Source organism: Chamaea fasciata, unplaced genomic scaffold, assembly GCF_029207755.1.
Source record: "Chamaea fasciata isolate MVZ Bird 193981 ecotype frontalis unplaced genomic scaffold, bChaFas1.0.hap1 SCAF_3, whole genome shotgun sequence".
Classification (NCBI taxonomy): domain Eukaryota; kingdom Metazoa; phylum Chordata; class Aves; order Passeriformes; family Sylviidae; genus Chamaea; species Chamaea fasciata.
Genome location: NW_027094088.1, coordinates 85,197,943 through 85,215,673, shown reverse-complemented (window position 1 = coordinate 85,215,673; position 17,731 = coordinate 85,197,943). Strand labels below are relative to the sequence as shown.

General features: G+C 37.0%; 1 protein-coding gene across 2 annotated transcripts in view; it reads left to right on the top strand.

Annotated features, from left to right (window-relative positions):
• COL19A1 (collagen type XIX alpha 1 chain) overlaps positions 1 to 17,731 on the top strand; it is a 178,359-nt gene that overhangs the window by 51,900 nt on the left and 108,728 nt on the right. For both annotated transcript variants that reach the window (XM_066179717.1, XM_066179718.1), the window contains exon 11: positions 16,276 to 16,320. In XM_066179717.1, coding sequence (XP_066035814.1) covers positions 16,276 to 16,320 — 45 coding nt within the window. The remainder of the gene's footprint in view (positions 1 to 16,275; positions 16,321 to 17,731) is intronic.

Genomic DNA, 17,731 nt, shown 5'->3' with positions numbered 1-17,731 from the left:
TCAGCAGGTAACTGTAAAAGGATTAGTTCTTATTTTTCAAGCATGTGTATTTGTGATGATGATCCAACAAAATGTACATGAACTCACATATTTTTTGAGCTAGAAGATAATACTAGAATAAATAATGCTGCTTGCAGTGTTGTTTTTCTTGATTTAACTGTGTCCTATGGTTATCTTCACTTTTCTCAAGTCCAATATCACTGTCCTGTCTTCAGTTTTAACTGTCTTGGAAACCAAACACTGATTATTTCAGTTTTGATAAACTTGATAATCCTTTTGGAATAGGGTTCTCTTTATATTTGGAACTGGTAAGGAAATAGTTAGTAAAAGGCGACTCGAAATGGGATATAGATACCATTTGTGGGATGAATACTATCAAGACTGCTTCCTGAACAGTCCACTTTGCATTGCCTGGTGGGAAGAGCTCTCCTTTCCCTTAGTGGTACCTGAGAAAATGAGTTTTAAAACAGCTGCATTATGAGATTATTTTTTCAGTATAAAAATGGCTTAGAAATGCCTAATGCTTTGTTTTCTGACATGATTTAACTTGTATACATGAACTTAAAATTTTGGGAAAAAAAAATTTACATGCTAGTGTAGCATGTGACTTCAAATTGCTTTCAGAGATGTTTTTAATACCCCTCTCCATACTGAGTTACTACAGGATCAGGGCTTCAGTGTCATGAAATCTACAAATGGGAACTTATTAAATGTACATCCAAATCAAAACATCATTGTGAACATCCTTGTGACCATTGATCTTCTTTCCCCATTGCTCCTGCTGGACCATGCAAATTCTAGAATTTTCCAGGGTATATTTGACTTTGCAGAAGAGCCATGGATATTTGTCCTGTTGTGCCAGTTCAACGTATGCTTCTGGAGCATTAATCACTCGTGTAAGTGTACAAATCTGAGGAGGCGTTGGTGTTGAGTTTTCAGTAATGCAGTCTTTTCCTTACAGCTGTCTTGAAAGATCTCTGGACATATTGCCTTCTACATTTCATGTCCTGTACAGATCCTTGACAGGGATCAGGATATTTCTGAAGTATCTCATCAGCGTCTTTGAGAAAACTTCCAAAATGCATGTGGAGCACTGGATAGGTACTGCTTAAAGCCATCTTACTCAGTTTATCTGTCTTTTGTTCCGTGCCATCCAATTTATGAGCTCCTGTCACTGCTAATCAGTTATATTTCAATATTCTTAGATCAGGTACGGACATAAATTGTTTTATACAGCTTCTGAAAAGTCTTTGTGCTGCTTTGCTCTGGAGTCTCTAACAAAAACAAAATAACATAATCAGTAACAGAAGAAAAATATTTGACATCAGAAATCATTTCAAAGTAAGAGCTGTGAGCTGTAAGAATGTGGTCCAGTTGGAAACTTTATTATAACTAAGTTTAAAGCCTTGAGCTTCAGAATTGCTGGTGATGGTAAATCAGGCACTTGCATGCCATCTATTGCAGCAACAAATTTTCTACAAGTTTTGTATTCTTTTCATGTTTACAGTGATACCTTAGTGTAAAATAAATATACATCTGATTTTAAGAGATCGAGGCATATGAAAATAGTCGGTCTCAGTAGATTTGTGATACATAGATATGCTTAAAAATAAAATAAATTATATTACTTGAAAAATATACCTTAGATCATTATGTTTTCCAAAACTTGTTTCATTGCTTCGGCATGTATGGTTCTTGCCTGCTTTCTCTTGCTCTCTCCTTAGCATTACAAGAAAGTGTTTTGAATAGCCTTTGATCATAAATTTGATTCCAGAGAGCCGTCTGCTATGCTGACTTATTTTTGCCTTATTAGGTGATTTTTGCAGTTCACAACTCCAGGAACTGTTGAGCTCCCTGGTTTTTCAATTGCTAATGCCAAATGACAGCAGTTCAGTTCAGTTCTCGAGAGAAAGCTCAGTGGAATCAAATTACCTGGCGTGCAGTGGCACTGCTGGAGTGTTATTTCCATTCTGGAGGGAATGGTGCTGGTGGCTGCTGTAGGTGTTGGTGAGCAAAGACTTCATCTTTTAATTAAAGAATCATTGCTTTTTGAGGGAAAGGAAATATACTTCAATCTCATCTGAGGAAAGTTACAGCATTGTCTTCTGTGCTCTCATGGGTTCCCTCAAAATCAGATTAGTATGTCTCAGTAGAATAAAAGTACAAATGTGATTTTGGAGCCAGACATTACTTGTATTGCTTGGCACCAAAGCTGTGGTCTCCTGCAGGCAAGTGACACAGGTGAGATAAGAGTGGGAGGTATAGATACCCTCTGGTATTTGCATTGGAACTGCAATAGCCAGCAGAACGTGGCTGGTCATGGGGGCTGGAGTGCAGCACTCTCCTTTGTGATGTGATGTGAGGTGTGACCAAAGCAACCAAAGGTCACCCACCATTCATTTTCGAGGGGTCTGGGATGTTGGGAGCAAAGCAGAGCATGACATAGTGCCATGCAGGGCAGGCCTTTGTTAGCCTGTTATGTAACGTGGAAGTAAAACATAATGCGGTTGTTAAATAATGCAGTCATTAAATGCAGCCCTTTGTTCTGTAATCAGAGAATCATGAATACTCTAGCTGTGAGTCTGCCTGGCTCTGGGGTTCTTAGCTGTGTTTGAAAAGCCTCAGTCAGGACCTCATAGAGCTTGAAAGGGCAGGGAGAGGCTTGAGGATCCTTCTTCAATTGCTTATAAATTGTATTTATTGGATTCTTTCTGGAAGGTTTCTGTGGCACATAGATTTTAGTCTTGTCTGGTTTTTTCCCTTCATTTTTGAGGGTTGTAGACTGTAGGTTTTGAAACTGAAATTCTGAACTTTCTACATCTCATCAGAATGCGGAGCTTTAAGTACCCATTATTGCACTGTAAAAGTTGGCAGCACTGTGTTGCAGGAAATGGACTAATTGGGGAGGAAGGAACTTTCTCACTGTACTGCCGCATTGTACATCTTGTCTGACACATTTTGCTTAGTTTTGTTTTTCTTTTAAGGCACTAGTTATTGAACTTCACAGAATACTAGATTTTTTGATCGGATGAACAATTGATCTATATTAGGATAGTTATGGATATTGCTATTGTGCTTCACTTATATTATATATAAGAGTATTTTTCTGCCTGGATAATAACTCCTGTTATGAGTAGCACACTGGATTTTTACCCTATTCACTAAATGTCAATCAATGCAAAACAAGCACATTTTTTAAAAAAAATCTTCATTTCATACAGTAGAAAATTTCTACATAGTACAAATTATAAGAGGTTGTAGATAATACTGTTGGCTGTGATGACTTGTGGCCTGTTGTCTCCTTCGCCCTTTTTATAGTGGGTGAGTTATATTATTAAAATTTTAATAAATCCAGCTCATTTTTAATGTCAATGAATATATTTCTTGCCCCAAACCCACTAAAATTGTAGCATGGGTTTTATATTCCAAATTCAATGTAAATTTTTTTTTTTAAATTCACAGATATCAAAGTGTTGGAAATAAAAACTCCATTTTGTCAGTATAGTAAAATCATTCACAGGTATTGCAAACCAGAATGGGGTTTTTTGGGGTTTTTTTTTGTTTTTTTTTTAGTTCTCCCTGCTAGCCTGTATTTATAAACACCTAAGATCCATACTGCATGTCTCAAGTCTGAACTGATTAAATCAATGTGACATGCTGAGGCTGGGCCAAGTCTTGTCTAATCAGCAGTCAGTACTGTTGCTCTGGCATGAGGCTCCCAAAAATAGAAACACAAGAAGTCAAACAAGTAAGTGGAAGGGCACTAAAAGAAAAAGTGCTGCTAATTCCACTGTTGACTTTTTGTCTAGTGGATTCTTGTTCCCAGGCCACACTAAGTAAAGCAACTGGCATGGGGTGTGTGTTCCTGCAGATGGCTCAGCAGTGACACACGTGGACCAGCTGGGTGACAGGTGTTTGATTTGTGTTTAACAAGTACTTCACACAAGACAGATTTTTTTTTTTTTTGCAGATACTGAGAAGCTAGTCAGCTAATGTTTTTCCTTCAGAGTCAACACCCCTTTCACTATGCTCCCTTTCTATTGTGAATGACAGTTCTTCTGATTGTCCCACACACATGAAAATAATATGATGTTATTTTGAGCTCCCTGTTTTTTCAATTACTAAAGCTAAATGACAGCAGTTCAGTTCTCGAGAGAAAGCTCTGTGGAATCAAATTACCACAGAGAAATTAATTCATAATTAACTTTGATTAATAGCTGTAACCTGTTCCCTTTACACTTGGAAGATGCACAGCATGTTACTTCTAGCTATTGACAATAATGTCTCAAGAAATAATTATTTAGCTGTCCACCTCGCAGAATGAAAATTAAAACTATGAGTGGAAGGAGAATGCCAGACTTCTGGGCGGTGGCCATTGTACTCTGTGTTAGTGTGTCTTCCCATAACATAACAAGGTTTTGGGACTGTCTCAGACAGAGTAACACAATCCTGGAGTTCCTTGTGCAGTGGAGCATACAGTATTGATAAAGGTGTACCCAAGGCCACAAGGGAAGAGCAAAGGTGGGAAACTATTTAACAGGTGGGAATTGTGTACCATGTGTACAATGCTGTTCCTTAATAAATTTTTTAAGCTTTGTTGTAAGCTGCATTACAGCACACTGCATAATTGGAGAGAAATTGTCTCATTGGAAATCTAGGGGGTGGGAGGGGATTGTGTTTTTTTTTAATGAGAAAAAGACATTTGTTAGTCATTGCCATGATAGCAACTCTGCTAGCAAAGGCAGCAATAAAAATAGAAGAGAACCAGGATGATTTTGCCAATCATCTTTGATTAATGGGAACCTAAGCAGGTAGGATGTGTAATGTAAGAGTGACTGTGGCCAGTTTGTCTTCCCCATGCCATTTCTCCATACTTTCATCTGAACATTTTTGTCTTCTGTTATTAAGTCCAGGAGTTGGAAAAGGTAAAGTTTCAGGATCAATTAAGAAAAATGCATGACTCTCTGCAGTGACAGGGTTATACTACCAGTGTTGTCAAACAGCCAGAAGAAATACTACCCTCTAGAATACAGTGTACTGGCAGTACTTCTGCTGAACCACAGAAGAATGAGAAAGGAATGCAGCTGGAGAAATGGGTGTCAGAGTATTGTTGATTCTCTAAATAAACATTAGGCTTTAATGAGTGGATGGTTAAAAACTCACACAAAAAGCTTGTGTCCCTTGGATAGCGGACAAGTTGCTTTCTGTGAGGCATCCCAGATGTAGTACGCAGAGTAAGCTAATAAGCCTCAAAGAGGTTAAGAAAAGGCCTGAAAAATAAAATTACAACCCTACTAGGCTGAGATGTCATCATTACCTACAGAGGTGATCAGAATTTATGGAAATAGAGACTTACCTTTAGGGAGCAGCTCCAGGACTCCTGTGCTGACAGTAGATCTGCTGATCCCAGATTCCCAGGTTAGTCTAGGTGAGTTGGAGTATAGATATGTGCTTGCTATGTCCTCCTAATCTTTCTCCAAAACACGGTAAATGTCAAAAAGCAGAGTTTTGGAAGTGAGGAGAGACATTTCTTGGAAAAGCCTTAAAAATCAGTGTGTAAGTGGAGACCTGGAAACTGTATCTTGAACTGCTTTATTTATCAGTGGTCGAAAAGAGGTTTGCAGCTGCAAGCACACCAACAATATGGCATTTCAGGAAAAGTACTGATACGAAAGTCCTTAGATTAGAAATTTCAGTCTATATGCAGTTCTATTTATTTCTGATTTACCCTAAATGATTACTTTTTCTACTGCTTTTATGCATTTCATATCTGTTAAACATTGAAGGTTAAACATTCATATCTGGTTAAACATTGAAGTTAGTATTTAATGGTCTGTGGGACTGACTTTTAGCGTAAACTTATATTTGTGCCAGCTGAGAATCTGCCTCCTGAATCTTCAGATTGTGGGAATGGATAGCGATAATGATGATGAAAATGATAATAGTTCTCTTATGAAAAATAGCTTCTGAGATGTAAGAGGTTGACCAATGCTGTTTACATTCCTAATATAAACCTGGGAGTCCAAATATTATGTTGAGTATAATAGTCATATTGTATTATATTATATTATATTATATTATATTATATTATATTATATTATATTATATTATAATAGAAATACCTCAGCAATATGTTCATATTGAATAATGCTTTTTAACATACATCTAGAATTACTGCCTTTCAAATATTATTTGAGCAAGGCCAATTAGATTACTTTCCAGTTCTCTTGAAACTTTAATAGGATTTGGATTTGCTTTAACACTATGTTATGGTTGGATTAGCAATAAATTAATAGATGGTGTGTAGGTCAGGGCAGTTTTCTTTTTGACAGATCTACTGTAAGGGAAAAAACAGTTGCAATAAACTATGAGTTCTCCATGAGTATAAGATCACTTCAAATTTCCTTCAGTTGTGTTGCTTCAGATAATGGAAATATCCAACTGGTTAGACTTAATCTTTTAAACTGTTCATCTATATTCCTTATAAATCTTTGAGAATTTTTTTTTTTCAGCCTGAAGTCTATTTGCATTTTCTTACTACTCTACAGGAAATGTTCTCGTGAATTTTATTTGCATTTTTTATGCTCTGTGTAAGATGTTGTAGGTCAAATGAACTGGATTGTTTTCCAGCCCATGTTTAATTTGTGTCTGCACTGCATATTTAAGTTGTCACCTCTTCAAGGACGTGCAGTAGCAGTGAATACCACTTGTAACTGCCAAAGGCAGAGAGAAGACCTACTGATAGCAGAGGCTCTGCTTCTGCTGATACATTTTTGATAGCACAGAAGCCAGTCCTTGACATATGTCCCAAAGACTTTAGTCAGTTTCTTACAAAAGAAAAAGGAAAAAAAAAGAAAAAAAATAATAAAATGCAGTATACCTGGCTGTAGTTTTGCAGGACAATAAATTGAGTGATCCTTTCATCTTTGGTTTTTCAGAACAGCTCCTCTGACTTCATCTGTTGGGTAGGAATAATTTGTGGGAAAAAATATAAGAAAAAGCTTTTGGCTTATGTACTTTGTGTATGAAAATGTTTTATGTATTTAAATTAAGATATGCTTTATGTATTTGAATATAGTTATTGTGTGAGTTGCATGCTTTTTGAGGTATGCTCATAGCTAAAAAAAGGAAACTATGCCTAATAGAGAGAGTGCAGTCTGGAGTAAAGTGCTCTGTAGCCATGTTCTTTGATGCTCTGAGCTGCCTACAACTGCTGATTCTTTAGTTTGAATACAAAGCACCAAACCTCAGATTTTCAAGTGTCATTTAATTTGGAGTATATTACATCCAGTTGCCTGAATGAGTGGGCAAGTCGGACTTGTCCGAAAGATGGGTAATGGGAAGTGATGGGAATGAGGAAAAATTAGTGTCTTCTGAACTCAATCTATGTTATAATGTGCAAATAAGATCAGTAGGGTTATTTCCATTTGCCTTTCTCTTGAGCAGTAACTTAACATGAGCCCTCTAACCTGCCCTGACCCCCTTGGCTGAACCATGGTGTATCGGCTCCACTGGGACTGCTGTGGAAGCAGGACAGAGCAAAGGAAATGAGCTATTTACCTGTCACAAGCCCTTCCTCATCAGGCTATTTTAAGGGAGGATCTTATTCTTGCTCACATGGATCAAGTTTGCATCAAGGATAGCGCTGAGTAAGTACCCAGAAGTGCTGGTGGCTCAGCAGTAACCCAAAGGGAATGAAAGACTTGGTAGATGCAGTGAAGCCAAAATGTCATCATGTTCAGCAGAAACTGCTTGTCCCAATTAACCGAAGAAATTCATGGGGCAAGTTTTATAAATATCTTTTGAATACCTTTTTATGCAACTAAAATTCTATCAGATGATCCTAACCATTAACATGAGCCTGTTTAAAGAAACAAGGAAATATTCCAGTAGGCTAAGAGAAGTGTCATATAATGGACTGTAATTTGTGTGGGATTTTTATCTGTTCAAGGCAAGGCTTAGCCCCTGCTGGTGGCTCTGCACTGCCTGGGTACGTGCTCCACGTAGGAGGATGCTTCTCAAGCCCACTGACAGTACGTTGTTGTTGAACATTCCACTCCATTTCTGCAATGCTAAAAATAGTTGTCCTCATTTTAAAACACCAGGCTATTAGATTATTCGAGGGGTCTGGCATACTTAGACTAATGGAAGGCACATATCCATAAATTATCAAAACACAAAGTAGTGTTTGACCGTGCTGATTTTGCTTCTATTAAGATGAGTTTCCTTGCTAGTAACCCTGGAGTATCAAGCCTACTCTGTAAATCAAGCTACTGGCAGTGCCCCAGTAAATTTAAAAATAAAAATGTTTGGTTTTCGCATTGAGAATGGAGAAGCATATGACTGCTTCTTGGTGGCTGTCTTTTTTTGGTTTCTTTCAATTTTGCAGAATCATGTCTGAAAAATGTTTAAAGTATTTTACAGTAATTGTTTCTCTTTCCCAGCCTTGAAGAAAATCTCATGAAGTTTCAACATGTTTGCCATTATAAATCTTGTTACTGCTTAAAATAGTCAAATAGCAAAATGCATTCCAAGTGATTGATAAAAGTTTCTTTCAACACTTGGGGTTTTTTGGTTCCTTTTCCTTTTTTGGGGGGTTTGGAGTTTTTTTTTTTTGTGTGTGTGTGTTCAGATAGTGTGATTCCTAATTCATTTTTTGCTACCATATCATTTGACAGTACAGGTAACAAGCAATGCTCCTCGTAAAGTTCATATGCTTGTATGTTAAGATAGCCTCTCCTTTCATTCTTTTTATTTTTTTTTTAATGTGAAAGCCCTTTATTTGGGGATAGGAAAAAGCTAAATGTTGAAATCAATGCATAAAAAACTGATGTAGATGCATTCTAAGAAGGTTGTTATATACACACACACAAACCATCTTACTCTTACTTTCAAAATACTTAGGAATAAGCCAAATCTCTAATTTTAGAAGGTGTTGAAGTGCAATTATAACCTGAAAAACCAATAAATTAAAAATATATTAAGGACCATGTTTATAAATACACTGCACATTTCCTAAACAGTTAAAGCAATCACAACATCAATCATTTTAGATTTAATAAGAATCAATACTGGTAGTATTGATGCAAAAGTGTATTTTTGCATTGTTGTATTGAAGAAATAATAATTTGTAGAGCACTGATTAAACAATGCAAAACAAAAGACCTATGGCTTGTCTTCATATAAAAGCATTGTAATTGTGTTTTGGGGGTGTTTTTCTAGCTCACAGTGATCCAATATAGCAGGAAAGATGAAATGTTATTATCTGGTAGCAGAGTATAAAATATTTTTCACAATCCATTCTGTAAATCTAGAGAAAATGAAGGGCTAAAGATTACTTGTAATGGTTAATTAGAATTTTCCCCCAGTATACTACCATGTATTGTTACAGACGGGAGCTGGAAAGATGTTGGAATCTGTGCCATGAGTTGAGTTACAAAATTGCCATTTTAGCAAGCTATTTTAAAATGTATTTTAATTGTTGAATGTCATGAGGGCTTTGCATTTATTTGCTTAATTATTTGTATCATTCTGATGAATAATCATTCTTTTATTGGTTCTTTCTGTTTATAAGAGAGACTGGAGTTTTTTCCTTTGTCTCCATTCTTTTTATGTCTGAGGCATTTGTCTCCTGCTTGGCTTGGAATCAAACAAGTGATCTTTCAAAACTTTCTTTTGTTGCTGAATTTTGGCATGGACAGAAAACTCAGTTGGGTGGTGTGCAAGTTACTAGGGCCTACTTCTGTCAAGAACATCAGATCCATGAATGGAATGGAGAAAGCATTTCATTTTAGGTTCTTTTAATAAGAATTCTAAGGTCCTATTAGAAGCCATATGAGCACAGATGAATTCTACCAGAAGTTAGCTCAGTAACTATAGTTTAATTATTACAAAAATTAATGTATTCATGGTGGCATATTTCATGAATCTGTAAATGGAGGGTGTTTCTTAGCTTTCAGTGGAAGACCCAGGCTCTCATGAGGTCTGTAATTATTTAATGCACTTTGCTAAGAAGAAATGGAAAAGAAAATTACTGCAGTATTTTATATTTTAATTCTAAATGAGACATTATTAGGCTTTTAACTATACCTTTTCCTTGTAAGTCTATATATTAAATGCAGAGTTGAATTGTCTGTAGCTCTCAACTCCAAGTTCTTGATTTGTGGTTTTCTTTTGTTCAAATGCTCCTTATTCAAATATTGAAGAGGAAGTTTACTGTGTTACTCAGCTTGAATAGTTACCTTTTAAAAACTTTTTTGGTTAATAAGGTGTTTGGTTTTACTTATGTGCAGTTTCTGTATGTAACTTTTAAGCATCTGGTTCCCCAAATGGAATTTGCAAACTCAGATCCTTAATTTTCATGGGCACTGTAAGGAGAAAGTCATTTGGGAGCCAGGGGTGACAGTCAACTGCACAGATGACTTACTTTGCTCTTTTTTTAAAACATGGGTTAGAGGACACAGTAAATTAACAGTCTATATACAACATTCACTTGGGAAGTAGGGCAAGCCTGCCTGGTTGCAGAGGAGCAAGATTTGCATTTCTTCCTGCTGAGTAAGTTTGGCACTTGGAGATGAATGAAAGATCTGGAATGCCCCTTTGAGCAGAGCCTGGAAACCAGCAGTCAGCCTTGTGCTTACAGCTCCCTGTTGGACCCAATGGTTTAAGGGTCAGGCCCTGTGTGCTCAAGTGCCTCATATGTACTGGGGAGACAGTGGAAGCTGTGGTACACTTGTGGGGGTTTTAGGTGCTTGGGTAGCATGCAAGTGTCTTCTGGACTGTCTCCTTTGGAATAGAGCCTGAAATAAAGCCTGAGAAAGTTTTTCATGTGATCAAAATTCACTAAATTTTGTAGTCCAGTTTTCTGAAGCAACCTACAGTTATATCTGCAACAGAACTAGATAACCTGTAATTGTTAATGGCCTATTATTTTGAAAGTGGAGAACACAATAACCAAATAAAAAGTAACAGACATGAATAACCCTCAAAATTAATTCAGTTATTCCATAGAAAAGGAGTGAGAAGCAATGCATGCCCAGATGCCTTTTTCTCTTAATTTATCTCAGTCATGAGTTGGGTCTCTAAAAGGCTGGCTGTGTACTGTTTGTTTCAGGGGGAAGCTGGCTTGGTAGGTGCTCCTGGCAAACCAGGTCTTTCTGACTCCAAGGCAGAAGAGAAACCAAACAAATACACAAACAAACAAAAAAGCGTTTCATTCTAACCATTTGCAGTCTCAAGATCCTTTTTTACCAGCTGTCCGGTATCTACATAATTGGCTCTTGAAATACATATCCAGTTTCTAATATTATTTAATGTGGAAGAGGAACTTTACTATTGGCTTCTCCTTCAAAAGAGAAAGGACATGTGGTGCTGGGATACAAACCTGCCCAGCAGTATTATTTGACATTAAGACCAGTTTCCTAATTCTTCAAACTGTACAGGTATTTTCAAGTACAAGATTTCAGATTCAAATTTTGAAATTTGAGAGTCTTAAAGTCTCAGCAAAATGAGATGAGGAGCAGCACTTCTTCCACTTTTCCATTTTAATCTTTTGCTCCTTTCCAGAAGTGGAATATTGTAGGAAGACCAGAACTTGAAAAAAGAGACATATTTATTATAGACCTTGCTGGTAATACTTGTTAAAAATGCCTCTTTTCATGGTCAGATTTTTTTGTTGATTGCAGATGTTTTTAATAGCAAATATTTGCAAGTAAATCTTAATGTCTGTCCAGCTAATAATTTTAGAAAATTGTAGGGGAAATAGTTCTGCTGCTTCAACAAATTGACAGACCACACAAAAATTTCCCCATTATTTTGTTGTTATTAAAATTTCAAGAAAATGTTCTGCAATGTGACCTTGATGCGATTTGTGTATCTTTAGGGCAGACACTTCCTGTAATATAGCACAAGGGGAAGGAAGGAAGGAATTTATTTTTTGCAGATGAGGTAGCCAGCATTTCGCTCAGCAACAAGATTACCACAGTCTATCAATTTCTACATTCAAAGCCAGGATCTCACTGACTTGTACTGTAGGCATATTTAAAACACTGAAAATCAGATCAGCAATCCTGCAATGTGTATCAGGACAAGCAATCAATGATTGTCCATGACAAACTTGTGTGAAATGTTTTGCTTAACTTAATGTGAGTATTTTGCCACACAAAGGAGAATTTAAGTCAGTCATACATGCTTTTTAAATTTCACCTTTTTATTTCTGCAGCATTCAAATTCTTTGAAGTAAGTTACCAGTGGCTCATACTGTTATATTTTTATACTGCCAAGTGGAAATCTTCTAAACTTCTTTACCTACATTTTGTTGACTGTATTTCTTCTTATCTCTAATTTGGAATATTTTGGTTTTTAAATTCAAATAATGTGCAAAAAATCTGGGCTATTTCTTAAACATAAGACACTGTTGATCACTAACATTGGTATGGGCAAGAACTGACTTGTTGAACAGCAACATGGCTGAAAATGATGGAGAGGTAGACACAAGACTGCGTTATGAGCTAACAGTGTTCTCCTACTAGAATAAAATAAACCACATATTGGACTATATAATTAAAACCACACCTAGCAGATCAGGGGGAGATATTTTCACTTCTTTGCTTGGTGGTGCTGCACCTGGTGTGCTGTGTCATGCTTGGGAGAGTCCTCCACCCTCACTTCCACAAGAGATGTGGAAAAACCAGAGAGGGTCCAGCAGGGAACCAGTTTATGTTCAGGAGCCTAGGAAAAAAAGACATCTGAGGAGAGTTTCAAGGAGAAAATTTTTTTGAGTCTGGCAAAGAGGAAGCCAAGGAATGATTGAAACTGTCCTGCAAATCTGAGGAGCCCAGCTGAGGACAGCTTCCTAAAACCCCAAGAACACTTCATGTTGTTGTGCAGGGAGTTGAGTGAGTATGGCCAGCAGAGATGAACAAGATGCTTCTGACTGACCTCAGACAGAAAAGAAAGTAAACAGTGGAAGCATGAGTGAGCTACCCAGTAGGAATATAGAAACACTGCCAGAGCATGTGATAATGGAGTTAGGAAGGCAAAAATTCATCTGGAATTGAAACTAATTAAGAGAGTTTTAAGGGAAGCATGAAAAGCTTCTGTTAAGTGCATCCACAAAAAAAACAAAGCTGAAGAAAACATTGACCTGCTGCTTAATGGGGTGGGGTATGAGGAAAAGGCTGAGAGTACCCTTTTTTTTTTTTTTTTTACCTTGTTTTCTTCTCTAACAAGTTTTCCCCTCAGACCTCCCAGTTTACTTAAGCATGTTAGCCGAGAGTGTGATGATGAGCCACTGGCCACCAAAGCAGAAGAGAGTGTTAAGGAGCACTTAAGCTACTTGGATGCTTGCAAGATAGAAAACATTATGCATCCAGGGGTGCTGGGGCAGCTGGCTGATGTCACTGCAGGGTTCCTCTCTGTCGTTATCAAAAAATTATGATTAGTAGGGAAGGTCACTGATGACTGGAAACAAGCAAACATCGTGTCCATTTTCAAGAAGCATCCATTGAACTTCAGGCCAATCACCTCCACTTCTGTCCCTGGAAAAAATATGTAGCAAATCTTGGAAGGTATGTCTGAACAGAGGAAGGACTAGAAGGTCACTGCAAACAGCTAGTGTGGATTTACCAAGGACAAATCACACTGACCAAACTAATTGCCTACTCTGATAAAATGACTGTCAGTTGGATTAGGGGAGAGCAGTGGATGCTGTATACCTTGATTTCAGCCAGGCTTTTGGCATAGTCTTCAGACATATAATTACACTAGATCCTGTGAGGTTCTGACTGGATAAATGAACAAGTGGGTGGAAGATTGGGGTCAAAGGTGGAATGATGCTATGCAGTCTGACTGCTACCTAATAACAAGTGTCATACCCCATGAGGCAATAATGGGATATTATTTAATGTCCTTAGTAATAACATGGTGATGATGGGGTTCTCAGCAAGTTCATGGTCGTTATCAAATGCAGGGTAGTAGTCAGTGCACTGGAAGGTAGGGCAGGAACGATATTGTCAGCATGCTGGAGAAACAAGCTATCACAGAACTCTTAAGGTTAAGCAAAGGCAAACGTGAGGACCTGCCTCTAAGAAGGAATACTCTCATACCACAGTACAGGCAGGGTGCCAAATTTCTAGAAAGCAGCTCTACAGAAAGGGAGTTGGGAGTTCTGCTGGATGCCCTTTGTTTGCATAAGGCCAAAGGCATCTTGGGCTACCTTAGCAGGTGCATGTCCAGCAGACTAGGAGAAATGATTGATTGGTGAGTGCTTGTGAGACCACATCTGGAGTTCTGCATCCACTCTGGAGCTCCCTGGAGAGGATAATGAGCAGCTCCTTGAGCTGAGTCCAGCAGAGGCCCACCAAGATGGCCAGGGCTTGAAGCCCATGATGTAAGAGGGAAAGCTGAGGGAGCTTGGGCTTGTTCAGCCTTAAGGTGAGATGATTTGGAAAGTGGTGGATGGTATGCAGATTCATTGCTGACTGTAAATACTGGGTGGGTGTGGAAAAGCCAGAGTCAGATTCCTATCAGAGGTGTGCAATGAAAAGATGAGAGGCAATGAATACAAGCTAAAATTAGAGAAATGTTGACTCTACCTCAGAATAATTTTCATATGATGAATTTGGGATTGAGTGAAAACACAAATGGGAAAGCCAAATGAGGAAAACACTTCCATGAATTTTTAGAATAAGTGTTAGCTGTGTTGTGGAAAGCTGGGGAAAAATGGGAATCATAGAAAACCCAGATTGGACAGAGTTTTAAAAAAATATCTGACACGACTTTTCACAATAAAAGGAAACTAGATGAACTGAATAGAAATCATATACATTTGTAAATTATTTCAGGAATTAGCCTCTCATTTTTAGGTGAGGACATGCAGAATTTTATTTCACTAGATATCATTTTGTATGCTTGATCTTGGGCTCACTTCTAAAATTGAGCAGTTGATTGTATTAGCCACCCCTGCCAAAAGAAAAAAGTAAAAGGGAGCCACTGTAGGAAGTGTTGGAAAGTCCAGAACTATTTGATAATTTATACTTCTGCACACCTCCAAAGCTTTGAATTTAATTCCCAGATGTGTAGTACATGATCAGTACATGATACATTACTTGAAAGATTTGACAAAATGCTGCTAAGAAATTTTGCAAGTTATAGTCAGCTGTTCTAGTTAACCTCACTTAAACCTTATACTTCTATGTAAGGGAATTACTCTCTCTGAAGGGTGAAAGAATGTTTAGACATTGCTCTTGGTTTTGTTGGTTTTTTTTTTTTTTTTAAGGAATTTTAAAAAACACCATAAGCTTTCCTTTGGATATTTTCCACTCTTTTCATCTACAGATGTATAAAAAATTATGTGTGTTGTACTGAGGCCATCAGACTGAATTCTGGAGACCAGAAAAGACATGCAAACCATCTCCTGCTAGATGATTTGAGGGCAAAAGAAAAAGTTTGCATTCTTTTAATTAGGCAGGTTTTGTGATGTCTGAACATAATTTTGCCCATCTGTCTTCTGTATGTCCCACAAAACATTCATGTACACATTAATAAAAACCTAGAGCAGGTGTTATCTTTGTATAGTATAGCCAGTCTGCAGATTGCATTTGATGAAGATGTCAACATAGTAACCTGGTACACTATGATCCTTTTCTGAGCTAAAAGTTAGAAAATTAGAGCTGGAAAGAGCATTTTAATAGGCTTTTTTCGAAATACCATCAAGCAAAAACTTCAATCTGCTGAAATAATCTGAGCTTGAGTTAGTAGTTTAAAACTCACCTCTTCTGTGTTTTCTTTTTCTTTATTTTGGTTTGTTTTTAATACTTGGGTAATTGGATATGGTTTTCAAAGTGAAAGAAGTTAGTTTTCATAAATCATATCTGTATGTTTTTTTCAATTGATCTGGGTTGGAGAGCTTCACAGTTGACTAGTCATATTTAAAATTAAAATTAAGGAATAAATGTATTAAAATCAGTTCTGCAGAAGAATAGTAGTACTTTAATAAATAGGTCTAGAGTCAATAAATAGTTGAGAATTTTTAAAGCTGAGAAAATCCCTTAGGATAAATGGAAAAAAAAATTACTCCTATTAACTGACAAAACTATAGAAAACCGTATCATTTTTTGTTGACATTTCACACCTTTTTGAATGAGAGAAAATCAGCATCCAAATTATTTCATTTTTACTTTATAATAAATTTCAATGCAGTAAAGTTATTTTAAAGAATACAATTACTTGAACAATGTTTGTTTGAGATTTGTATTTTACGCTTTTGTGTTCCAGGGTGAACGTGGCTTTCCAGGTAGTAAAGGTGAAGAAGGTGAAAAGGTAAATTATTCTGTCCATGTAATTTATTGGTTTAACAATATGATACATGGCCAACCAAGTAGAGCTTTGTTCTGAGTGCCTACCTTAACCCTTTAATTAATAAAATTCTTAAATTTTTGACATGTAAATGCTTAAGAATGAGAATTTCTTTATGTATTTACTGAGTGTCATCAGGGCTTCTTTTAGATTTTTTTTTTCCTATAAGAAAAGGTTTTATGAGGAACCAACAGAGCCTCTGCAGTGGCAGGAAATAGTTCCATAGCTTGTATTAAAATGGGAGCTAAACTGGCTTTGTGGAAGGCTGTCTTGCCTGATAGAATGCCAGCATTGGGTGGCATTAGATGATGCAACCCAAACTTCTTGTGTTACTTCTCACAGGTAAGTCTTCCCAGGTCATCTATCAAAGGCAAGTAAATGTGTGTTGAGGGACAAGTGGAAGCAAGAGCTGGATTATAGCTTGTCTGATAGGAATTAAAGTAACAGTGGTGATAGTTTATGGTTGTAACTTCAGTTCTTAACCATGTTCATGCCTGTTTACTGTTTTTTCACTAGTTTTGGCTGGTTTGGATTAGGCAACCTGAAATAAGAGTCTTTTCTTGAAACAGATAGTTTCTCTGTGCTTCAGCCTACTGTCTAAAAAAGGTGCAGAAAAGCATTTCTGCTGAATTTATATATCATAAAGATGAAGAATGACAGAAGCTGCTATTCTGGCAATATTCAGACTGATGAAAATAGAGAGTAGGTGGCAGCTTCTGAATTTTAAAAAGTGTAATATATTTGTGAGTTAGGCTGCTTTGGACATGGATATATTCACTCACCCACTGTACCTCTTCAGAAGTGTCAGACAGCTTTCTGTGTTAATATTTTAAAGAAAGCATGCTATGGATTAACAGAATTGAAGCAGATTTAAAATGTGGAGGGTTTTTTTTAGGAGGAAATATCCCATTAACCAAGAAGGAAGAAGTATCAGAAATAAAAACCAGCATCCATAGCAACTAACATTTATAGTGTGAGAATTCAGCCTCTAAAAAACCACTTGTTAAACTTGCGTGTTTCTAACTCCAGTGGCAGATCGTGTTTCCTAGGTAGTATCATTATTCATCAATTCTGAAAGGCTTGTGGATTTTTTTTCTTTTTTTTTTCTTCCCCATATTTGCCCAGTAGCTGTGCTGTGCTCTCCTTGAGTTTAATGAATAAATTGTGTTTGAGCACAGGCACATGGTTCCAGCTGTTGCTGCCACTCTCTTTCCTTGATTTCCCTTATTTTAAAGCAGAGATAAAATGACCCAACCACTGGTAGTCACATTTTTCTTATGTGGAAGCTAAACGAACATGCTTAGGCCAATTTTTTTCTTTTTGTCTTGTAAATTCAGATGATAATGAAAAGGTCACATTTAAAAATACTTCCAGT